The following is an 11606-nucleotide window of genomic DNA, read 5'->3' as shown; positions in this document are numbered from 1 at the left end:
AATCATGTTTTACCTCACTAACTGCATCGAGCAGAAAACATTTTGTAATCTTGAGAAACATTCTAAATTGTTGTTGTCACCCCAGGTCAATATCTCATGAAGAAAATCTAGTTTGTAAACCAACATAGAGTACGAATCTGGAAAAATAAATATATGAGGACACTTGTTTTATATTCAAACCTGACTTTTTTTCAATAAAAAATTCAATTTTATATCTCTCTTTCAAAATCTTAAAAGCAGGAGTAACAATAAGAATATCGTTGAATAGTTGGTCACAAAGTTTAAGCGTGTGAAACAATGAAGTTCATCAAATTTGGCACAAATAAAATTATATTTTTGTTTTTTTAATGTTTAAAAACTTTATTTTTCTACGAATTGTGATCATCATCACACAGAGAGACGATTTCTTACTACTTTTACACCTGAAGATACTTTTTTGCTGAGGATTACATAATATTCCAGAACCAGGTATCTGTGGATTGTGGATCCACAAGGGGTCGTTGTGGTCGCTGGGATAGATTCGACTCCAAAAACTCATCAAACACATCCATCATGCCCTTAAATAGGCTGCATTGTCAGGTTGAAACCCTATTCTCAGATCTTTTTTTTTGGCATTTTTCGTTTGTATCCTAAAACACAGCAAACAAATCTAACTGAATCAACGAAAAAAGATTTTTTTTCTTTGCAATGTTAATGTTAATTTATCAGATATAAGAGTCAGATTTGTTGGGCAGTGAACAGCTTCCAGATATTTGTTGGAAATAGGTCAAATGAGTTACAATCCCACAACGCTTTGAGAGATTCTACTGTATTCGTGTTTATTTTAGGAAAAAATAAAAGATAAAATAAAGATGAATCAGCCTTTTTTAATAGCCACATGTAAAATTAGTTGATAAAATGCAGTATTTGTTCACAACCTTACTGTCCAAAACATTTTATTATTATTATTATTATTATTATTATTATTATTATTATTATTATTATTATTATTATATTTTTCAGATTGAAGCTCTTTTTGCCGTTTGTGAACGTTAAAGGATCGCTCCTCTCAGTCTTTCACGCATCCATCATTTCACAAGGACGCGAGTCAACGTCTTAACATGATGTGATCAATCACTATCGATCCATGAATTCATTTCACCAACCCCGCTTGTTTTCATGCGCTTTCAGGGGCCTTGGGTAGCAGATTGTTACATAATACACTGCTTTTCGCTATTTTCGTTTCATTTAACATGTTTGGTTTCTTTTCTTCTTCTTCTTTTTATTTGTACCAGTACCTCTTGCACTCGTCCTCCTGCTTCACCTATGAGGCACGTTGAAAGGAAAAAAAAGAGCAAAAAACAAAAACCCTTCCCCCTTCCACATTTCATGTGGATTACCATTACAAACCTTTCTCTGGCAAGTTGGGGCAGAAGCTAACCAAATTACACAAGAAAACCAGTCAGAAAACAGGCAATGTTACAGATAATAAACATTTCAACAGTTTACATTAGAACTTCTTAACTTCTCTTTAAATGCCTCTAATTAAACCCTAATAATTCACCCCTAATAATTCACACTTTTTTTGTTCTTTTTTAAACTGACTCTTCAGGCCCAACCAGTTTTACTAAGACACCCTCAGCTCTTGCATGTTTTCTTTATTATTGACAGACACAGAAAATAGTGGCCAAGCACAGAGAAAGAAAAGGAAAGCAAAAAAAAAAAAAAAAAAAACTTTTCAGTTCATATACCTGCAGCCGCTGTAATTTTAATAATTAAGAAAAAGAAATAAATACAGTGTACAATACAATACGTGGATAAAACAATGAAGTAAATAGAATATTTTTTTATTGTTGTTCAGTAAAGAATAGAGGTCAAGATAAAGAGAATTTAAAAATTAAAAACACAAGACATGACTCCATAAAATGCATCAGCACATATCAGCATACTCCTGGCATCCATTATTATATTCATAAAATAACCACCACTTGCACATGAAAACATACACACGTATCGTTTATTCATTATTTGGCACATTGAGGCCCTTCCGCCGCCCAATATGCAGAATCAATCTCCTTGGGGAATTTAATTGTGAATCACGTGGACGTGACCGAGAGTGTGGGGGTTTGTTGGATGAGAAATTGTCATTTGTATTGACCAACAGAGCTGGGGAGCGCGTGAGGAGAGCGGGAGCTGGTTCCAGAGGAGTGAAGACAGCAGCAGCAGCAGAGGTGGACCCCCCGAGCAAACTGGCCTGCAAACATGGCAGAAGGTACTATTTGGGAAGTTTATGTCCAGAGTGGCTTAAAGTGCTTTCTGGAGGGGCAGGGTCTTGTTGCATTGTGTGGGGATGTTATTTGGAGAGGAGGGGAGGCGGGGGGGTTCTCCAGCAGGAAAATTCTCCCCGGTGACCCCCCCACCACCACCCACCCCTCATTGTTTAGAGGGAGTAGGATGCCAGCCCCCTTTTGTTTACCTCCCTCTCCCGCTTTCCCTCTCGCTGCGCAGCTTCTGCTTTCCACCGCATTTTGCATGAAAGTGGCAATCTGCGAGGATTACCCGGTTCGAGGGCTGAAAAAAGAAAAGAGCATACTGTATCTTGGGTGCTGATTTTGACTCAAGGGAGAACTAAAGATATGGGCTCCGTTTCGAACCAGGAATTTCCAGGTTGGGTAACTTGGGAAAGCTACATTTTCCAATGTTTTTTTTTTCCTCCAAGTTGATTAAGTCGTTTTGTGGTGGACTTGTCGGTTCAATTGTAATGGTACATTTTAAGGCATTGTTCTCACACGTGATGTGCCAAACGCGCGTCTTTCAATGTATTTAACGCTATTAACTATTTCCGACTTGCAGCAGTTGGACAGTTGTTTAATTTTAATCTTTAAACTGTCAGGTAAAAGTGTTTAATGGCAGTTGATTTTAATCGAATTGATACCGAAATATTGCCCACGATCGCAACTGGTTTCATTGATTCGCAATCGATCGAAAGACGGAGGAAAACGTTCTCAGAAGCAACTTTTATCGAGATGACTATGCCCAAAAGATACACGTGCGCGCGCGCGACATGGAAAGGCTGCTACTGGAACTGAACTGCCAGCTTTATCTTCTGCAGGAGTGTGTAAGACCGAGGAGGATGAGGGACCGAGCACCGAGGAAGACTCGCAGTCCTTCCACGGCGTCGGCGTGTGCAAGTGGTTCAATGTCCGCATGGGCTTCGGGTTCCTGTCGATGACCACGAGAGAGGGAGTGCCGCTGGACGAGCCGGTCGACGTGTTCGTCCATCAGGTAACTTCTGCTCACGAGGAAGAAGGAAAAAAAAGACACGCGCAAACTGCAGTTTCTGAGACGCAGCATCAATCCTCTCTCTCAAAGTAACCATGCATCCCTACAGAGACATCCCCGCACGTTCATATTAACGCTAACTTTTTTTTATTAATTATCTTAAACTGAACAGCAGGAGTGAAATCAGTCTAATTGCCTCACGCGCGGGGTGATTAATTCATTTACTCGTTCATTTCCCAGCTCTCCGCCACGCGTAAAAAACTAACTATAAAACTAACCAGAGCGCAGAAACTCTGTCAAATAAAAAAAAACATGTTTAACATGCAGGTTATTTCATGGAGTTGGAGATTTGGGTGGTTTAGACTGCTGCTCTCTGGTGGGTGTTTCTCCTTGGTGGGGGGGAGAACACGTGTTGCAGGCAGAGGACAGTGGAAGGCCTCCCTCGTGGCTTTCGGGACACTGATATAATGTGATGGAGAAATGAACGTGCGCTTTCTGTTGCTCACTGGAGCTTAGGCACTTTAACAGGCTTACTATAATGCTGCTGAGCTGCATGAAAACTGGAAGTTTAAAAGAGAGGGGAGCAGATAATTGAGACTCCTCTGGAGATTACAACGGTCGATATTTACTCATGTTGGTTTTTGTAAAGAAAGACATGAATGAAACAGTTTTTGTGTTAGTTTTTTTGTTCAAATTGTACGGGTAATTTATGTATATCTTAATTTTTTTCATATAGGTTTATTGCCTTTTACACAAATGTTTAAACAATAATCTCTTGAAATTGTTCTCTAGCAGTTTCTTCACACAAATTCGTTTTTTACATTTGAATTATTTTGAGTTAATTTTTTTTTAATCTGTAAAGAAAAAATCCCTCCTGATCCAAGTTTAACCACACCTCCACTAACCTTTTAAAAGCATTGATGATGATGAAGTGGGGGGTTTCGAGGTGGGGGAGCATTTCCCTTCCCGTCCCTCCACTGAATGAACACCTCCATTTCTGTCTGATAAGATAAAGGCTTTACATGTGAATGAGAGCTTTCCCCAGTAGCTCTTCACTCACCTCAAAGTTCCTGTCATAAAGTGATTAAAAGCTCTTTGCCGTCTCCTCGACCCATCTGTGTGTGGTATGCCGGCAGTCTAGCACTTTAAAGTGAGCTTAACTCCTTTTTTTAAAGGCGTATTTCCCTGTACAGATGACACCCCCCCCCCAAAGCCCTGGAGCTGTGAACACTTCTGTCGGCCAAAGTCTAATTTCTGTTTTCACAAGATTGAAGTTAATTTGCTTTAAACAGCTCCTTCTCCCCGTGCTCCACCAGCAGGCCATACTTGTTTCTCACTTCCTGTAACCTCCTTATGATGATGCATATGAAGAGTTTGAATGAGATATTGTTTGAGTACACACAGGAAGCAGCTCTTACTCATAACGCAACCCAAAGCGTGAGTCCAACTGACATTAGGCACGCCACTAGCAATCAAGATTAAGAAGATAGGACACACAGCTCAGGCAGCATCGGTGTATATTGATGGTTGAGTGTTTCAGAAGTTCTATTAATGAGTTCTGAACCAGCTGAAAAAGAAAGCGTTGCGATTATTCTCGCTTTCCTCACATAATAACCTCACACTGCGATTGTCCGCACTATTCAGAACGAACGCGTAACCAATGACTTAGTTCCTCTCTTGTCAACAGAAAATGGGGACACGCGTGCGTCAGTGATGAATGTACGGGAGTTATGGCAACGAAAAAGGCCTCACTCCTGAAATTAGTGGCCGCGTGTCAAGGAAAATTAACTCCCAGGGTCCGCTGGCCTTTGTGCAGGTGGACAATAGAGCCATGCATCCGAATGAAGCACCCCTCAGCCGTGACCGAGCCCCTCTTTGTCTCAGCAGCAGTCCCGCTATTGTCCCCTCCGCTCTGATGTCTTTCTCTGCCTCACTTAGCTTCCAGACACGTTGTGGTTATAGTTTACAGTAGACCCCACTAATAATACCGCCTCGTCGTTGGGGTCCTTTCAGCGAAGAAGGGCCGGGGCCCCCAACTTTGATCCAGTACCTGGGAGCCAGAAGAACCTGATGCGGCCATGTGGTCGGTGAGGGTCTGTCACGGGGGTGGGGGAGGTCACACATGGAAAAGGAAGTGGGTTAACGGTCACCCAGGGCTCAGGGGCCTGATGGGACAAGGGGGTCCGAGGATGTCCATATTGCCACTCAAACGTCACGGCTCACCAAGTTTCCTCCGAGTTTGCAGCAGATGCTCTTCTGCAACTCGGTGTTTTGCAAGATCAAAAGCAGTTGTCCTTTTGATTGTTTTTTTTTTTTTTAAGTTAGTAGTTTGCATCTCACTGCTATCGTTTTTTTGTTTTGGTTTCGTATTAAGTTGAGTCTTACTCTTGACAATTCTCCAAACCACAGAGTGCAGGATTAGTGTATCTCAGGTTGACTTTTCCTGGTTTGGGCAAAGCATACAAACTTCTGGCTGATAGACGGATGGATCTTCTTTACGTTGATCCAAAGAAAACATTTTTTTGTCTGTGAAAACAAGCTTTCCATATTAACGGGTTGTTCCCTTCCGTGTCAACAATCAGTTGTATTCGTGACAATTTAATCACACAATCCCACCAATTTCAGAAAGGGAGTTCCCGTGTTTATTTTAGACTAGCTTAAGAGGTTATCCTTGAAATCACACCTTTACCTTCTTTCATCTTTTTTTTTTTAAACTGGGACTTGAATGTATTTGCAATAACATACCGATCTGAAGAAGTAATTTAAAGGTCACATCGGGTGAATCTAGTTTTAATTAATATTCAACAAAGTACAAGGCTGAAATTTAACTACGTTACATCTTCAAACCTGCAAAAGATTTATATTCATCTTATGACCATATTCAACCATTTTTAAGCATTACCCCTCAAGGCAGATATTAATCATTTGTACTTTCACTCAACTTTTTATCTTTTGTGTTTTTCTGCCAAAGAACTATCTGAAGAATGTCACCCTGACCCCCAACCTCACAGAGACGCCTCGCTGCCTTCTCACCCCACCCCCAACCTGAGCACCAAACCCTGCATCCTGCAGTTTAGGGTTAGCAGTGGTGGTCAGTGTGTTAGTGGAGCTTTGTGATGTGGGTGGGATGAGGGGTGGGCCGGGTGGGGGGGGGCGAGCAGTGTGGAATGCTGTTCCTCCGGAGGGGGGGATGGGTTGAAGGTTATCCTCATCAGGTTTACGCACTCTCCAACGCAGCAGGAAGACAATGCTGCATGGAGGCAGCGCTGGCTGCTTTGTAATGCAGGGTGTGCACGTTATCAGGTGGAGGTGAAATAGCAAACCGCTTTATTATTATCAGGTGAAACTCAATACCTGACGAGCGTTTATCAGATCGATGCTATCAGACGGCGGGGAACAGGCCGGTTGGTCAAAGTCTTCACAGAACTGTCTGCCTTTGATTTAATCACACGCGCGGAGCGCAGCCAGTTCTGAGCCGTTACATTATGACCAGTCATGCTTTGCTGACAAGTCAATTCAAGATGTGATGGAAACCGACACTGTCATTCCCTCCCTGCTGTGTTCCATCCCATCATACCCAAGAAGAGTCAATAAACCGTGAAAATGCCGCCAAGCTGTAGTTCCTGAAAGCTTTTTGCTGACAAATCTCTTCACTCTGTCTGTTGCAGAGCAAGTTGCACATGGAGGGCTTCCGCAGCCTGAAGGAGGGCGAGGCCGTCGAGTTTACCTTCAAGAAGTCGTCCAAAGGCCTGGAGTCGCAGCGAGTGACCGGGCCAGACGGCATCCACTGCGTGGGCAGCGAGCGGAGACCCAAAGGCAAGAAGGTCCAGAAGCGTCGCTCGAAGGGAGACAGGTGAGCGGAGGGATGACCCAGATGTTAAAGAAAAGGATGTGTTCAAAACAAGACAAGCGCCACCACAAAAGAAAATATCTATTTACACAGATTGCACCATCATCCTTGCTTCTCCTAACCGCAACTCTTAAAATTTTTAATGATATCTATAAATTCAGGAACTACGAGAAGGAAAGGCTTTGCAACCTGACACTGCCTTCATTATAGTGACTTCCTCTGTGTGGCCCTTAAGAATTCACCGCTGTGTGGAGCAGGGTGAGGTCCTCAGTACCGTCAAACACACTGTCATGTTGAAGAGGTTATCTTGACAAAGAGGTTCACACACTGCACATTTCATGGCAATGACTGAGCCATAAGCTTGAAAGACATCAGCAAAAATGTTCCATGTACATAGAATTGTTTCATAGGAACACATCTAACCTGAAGACTGTTTCCTCTTGGTACTGTGAAACAAACTAAATGCACCCGTTCATCATCCGCTTACACTGCATGTGCCATCTTTTAATAAAAACTTTAAGCATTTCAGCTTTCATCCTGACCAGTATTAAAACAGTTTTTCTTTTCAAAATCAAATGGTTAACTTAGTTTAGATAATTTTCTTAATTTGGGGGAAAAAAATTGCGATCTTTCAGTTAATATGTATTTTTAAGCCAGTAACTTCAGCAGAGGTCCACATGGCTGTGTTCATGTTGGATCGGATATACAATGGTGTTGTAGTTTCTCTTCATTTTCCTTCCTCTTTCTCCACCCCAACCCCCCACCTCCAGCCCTATAGCAAGGGTCACATCAGCGGGCTTGACGTGTGACCTGGATCAATAACTGTTTAAATCTGCTGGTCCCTGGTGAATTCACACCAAACCTCTCTCTATCTCCTCCTAAACATCTCTAAAACCAAACTAAAAATCCAAAATACAGAGTTTGAATATTTATCTTTTCGATTGGTAAGATTGTGGACTTTCACTGTTTTTTTATTTCTTTTTTTTTTTTTGTGATGGGAATAACGTTTCGTTGCAAAAATTCTTGTCCTATCCTGTAGACTGAGATATAAATGTGCTTATTTGATTTGGACCTGTACATTGTTTTTTTAAAAAAAAGCAATTTTCATGGATTCATGCCTTAAAAGTGAGGAAAAAAGAAAACAACCCATCTAAAGATTGAAATCTTTTAGCGCAGGGGTAATGACGTCCCTCCAGGCAGTGAAGAAAGAGGGCTGAGGGGGCCCTTGATTTTTGGGTCAGTCTTTGAATATCAATATAATGCAGGGTTAGAGGTGTATCAACTTCACCCCCCTGTCAGTTGTGATTACAGCCAGAGAGTAGTCAGTGTGAGAACAGAGATCATTACTGCCTCAAAGAGTCCTCGGAGGCCCGCTGGAGCTCAATACCTCTCCCAAGACCACGCCGATCCGCGGATAAGTTAATGCTCCCCCTTTAGCGTGTTTCATTAGGCGCTGCTGCGCCGTGCTTCAGATTTATGCATGAATAACAAATAGTATTAATATAAAATCACTTGGTGCTGTTTGGACTGGAGTGAGGACAGCGCTCTGACTCCAGGACCACGGTCTCGAAGCCCCCACGCCACGGACCACCACCGCCAGTTTGCAGTTATATGAACATATGAATGACTAAGGGGAAAAGCTCCTGTCTATTTAATTGATAACAGATGCAAAAGCTCAGGCAAAGGGTGGGGGGGGGTTGAAAGGTCGCTGTTACCGTGGAAACAGTGTATGAGTAAAAGCAAGAGAGCTTGGGGGTTGGGATGGGATTGCAGGGGGTTGGGGGGGTCAGGGTTCAGAGGTCATTGCTGCAGCTTTTTTAGACAAAGGGACCACTTCCCCTTCCCCTCCACTCGCCTCCTGGTGGAGGCTGACGCAGCGAGCCTCTGTGATGGTGTGGCGGTGTAGACCTTGACACCACCCCAAACCTCACCGCCACAAAGCCGCGCTGACCCTCCAGCGGCCGTCCTGCCCAGCCCTCATCTGCTGCTCACAAAGGTGGCAGAGGGTCCTCAGAGGCACGGAGTGACCGCCCCACGCCCACCGCCCATCTGTCTCCCGCCGCTGCACGCGTGGCCATTCTATAGATTGTGTTCAAACGGCGGCCGGTGGCACCCCCGGTGGCCCCCTCTGACCCCTCTGCGTTTGTTTCCAAAGTTCAATGCTGATGAAATGGATGTATTACTTTGTCACTGACAGAAGTTTCCGGTCAAGAACTTATTGTGTGAACCTGACACAAACGCCAAGTTGTTCACAAGATGACCAGAATCTTTACCAGGTTCATCGCATTTCTGCCTTTCTAAAACCTCTACAAAACAGAGATATTAAGATTTCCCTCAATGTGCTGATAGTTTCAGTGCCAGTGTGCCTTCATAGAGTTGAATGGTGTGACCTGGAATGCCCTCCAAGATTTCAGACAGAACAAGTCATTCAAGGTGAACTGAGGCCACCTAGTGGCCAAACTGAGCATTTCAGGTTTCAAGCTGAATAGTTTCTCTATTCTGGATGTGATGTCTGTTCTTCAAACTCATGACCTCAAAGCAGTTTTTTTTAATACACCTTGAATGGTGTATATCTCACTTAAATTTTGTATCGCTCACTTCCCGCCTAATAACAAGCACCACATCCCCCTGTCCCTGGCATCAAATCCCCCAAACAACATACCTCTGTGGTCCAATTTCCCTTTATTGTTCATTTGAGTAATATAAATAAATCATTCACTCATCCTGTCAAATATAAGAAAAGCTATATAATTTTAAGTCTTCTGCAAACATGGAGTATTCAGTCATCCAGTCATGTATTATTTTTCTGTCCACAAAGAGGTGAGTTTGTGCCTTCATTGCATGTAATAGAACTGGGTGATGTGAATTAAATATGCAATATATATGTTGATGAGTGACTTGCAGTAAAGAAGGACTTCATATCGGTGTCTTTATGCTTTGGTAATTCACCTTCCAACCAACAGTGCCTTATCTGCTCATAATTCAATTAGAAACAGAATGAGTTGGGCCATAGTTGTATTTTTTATTTTCATTTCGGTCACTTTGACATCTGCAGTTCACACCAAAAGGGTCTTTGAAGCCGAGCTGTTGCTGGGTTGTTTTTGCTGGTTTTTACCTTGATTTTTTTTTTTGTGCGTTCTACTTTTTTCAATTAGGCATGGTGTAATTTTTTTCTTTTTTGTTATTTGCGTATTGACATGCAAAGCATGACTGCACATTGCATGGAAACCTATAATTATTTCATTTCAGTCAGTCTTTTGTGAATGTTGCTATCGTAATGATGACATATTTGTGAGGTATCGTGAAGTGAAGTGTTAACAACAAATATTTGGGGGGAGTATTTTTAGTTTTTTTCCTCTACATAGAAGATGTTGATTACTACATAGATTAGTGGAGTGTTTCTATGGTGCATTTGATCGGCAGACAGCTCTGTGTAACAATCTAATGACCGTTAGAGTCATTAAGTTTATTTGCAGTTTTATAGTTTATGAGATTGTGTTATATCATCTGGATGTTAACAGATCGTAGACGGCTGTAAATAAATAACAAACACGTCGACTAAAGCAGATAGACTTTGTCAGAGGTTATCTAAGCAGCACTTTTCTTGTCTAACAGAAGTAACAAGCCCAGTTCTCGCATTTTGTTTTGTAATAGTAATCAGTCTTAAATTGCACGTCATATTGTGACATTTACAATCTGCAATTATCAACACTGCTTATCAACGGATCTAAATAAGTGAAATAGAGATGGATAGAAAGCATCTGTTTTTTTATGTCACCCACCATGGTGGTGAACAAAGCGGTACATTATGCAGCTACAGAGTAGAAATAAGGTTTATTCCAAATGGTCAAATTAGGAATTCCAATTTCCATCAAATATAACATCATTCCTTCCTATTCTTTTGATTCCTGCAGGTGCTACAACTGTGGAGGTCTGGACCACCATGCCAAAGAGTGCAAGCTCCCGCCGCAGCCCAAGAAGTGCCACTTCTGCCAGAGCATCGACCACATGGTCGCCAGCTGCCCAATCAAAGCACAGCAGTCCTCACCGGGTTCTCAGGGAAAACCGTCCTCCTTGAAAGGAGACGAGGAGGAGCACAGCCACCCGGCACCGCCTCCCGAGGCCTCCGACTAGGTAAAGGAGCGCCGGTGGAGCACAGGGGCCAATCAGAGTGCTTTGTGGAGGAGAGGGATGTGCGTCCTTCCGGCTGTCGAAGCAGCTTTTGGAACTACCTCAGGTTAAAAAAAAAAAAAAAGAAATCTCATGAAGAATGTTGCTGAAGTTTTTGTCGTCATTTGGTGTAACACTCAGGAATACTGCTGTATTATTGCACACAGGACACTTGATGAATATATGAATCACTGCTGTTGTTGGAGGGAGATTGTAGTAAGCGAAGCCACGTCACAGTTGGTTTTGTGTGAGATTTTTGCAGATTTATTATAAGCGACACCACTCTCCTGTGGGCATTATACCTCTTCTTTTCTCAGTGTGTTTA

At 42.5% G+C, this 11606-nt stretch overlaps 1 protein-coding gene across 1 annotated transcript; it reads left to right on the top strand.

The window, feature by feature from the left end:
• The first annotated feature begins 2615 nt into the window (after positions 1-2615).
• lin28aa (lin-28 homolog Aa) lies at positions 2616-11245 on the top strand. The gene is made up of 4 exons (XM_030103252.1): positions 2616-2646; positions 3092-3264; positions 6930-7114; positions 11026-11245. The coding sequence occupies exons 1-4, from the start codon at positions 2616-2618 to the stop codon at positions 11243-11245; spliced, it is 609 nt and encodes a 202-aa protein (XP_029959112.1).
• Positions 11246-11606: the final 361 nt, after the last annotated feature.

The sequence above is a fragment of the Salarias fasciatus genome, chromosome 11, assembly GCF_902148845.1.
Source record: "Salarias fasciatus chromosome 11, fSalaFa1.1, whole genome shotgun sequence".
Lineage (NCBI taxonomy): Eukaryota > Metazoa > Chordata > Actinopteri > Blenniiformes > Blenniidae > Salarias > Salarias fasciatus.
This window is presented reverse-complemented; position numbering and strand designations above follow the sequence as displayed.

What these genes read in the sequence shown, in the direction of transcription:
- lin28aa (XM_030103252.1), top strand. Translation starts at nt 2,616, where the DNA reads ATGGGCTCCGTTTCGAACCAGGAATTTCCAG. An exon ending in TCGACGTGTTCGTCCATCAG is followed by an intron (nt 3,265 to 6,929) that starts GTAACTTCTGCT and finishes TGTCTGTTGCAG; the next exon opens with AGCAAGTTGCACATGGAGGG. An exon ending in CGTCGCTCGAAGGGAGACAG is followed by an intron (nt 7,115 to 11,025) that starts GTGAGCGGAGGG and finishes TGATTCCTGCAG; the next exon opens with GTGCTACAACTGTGGAGGTC.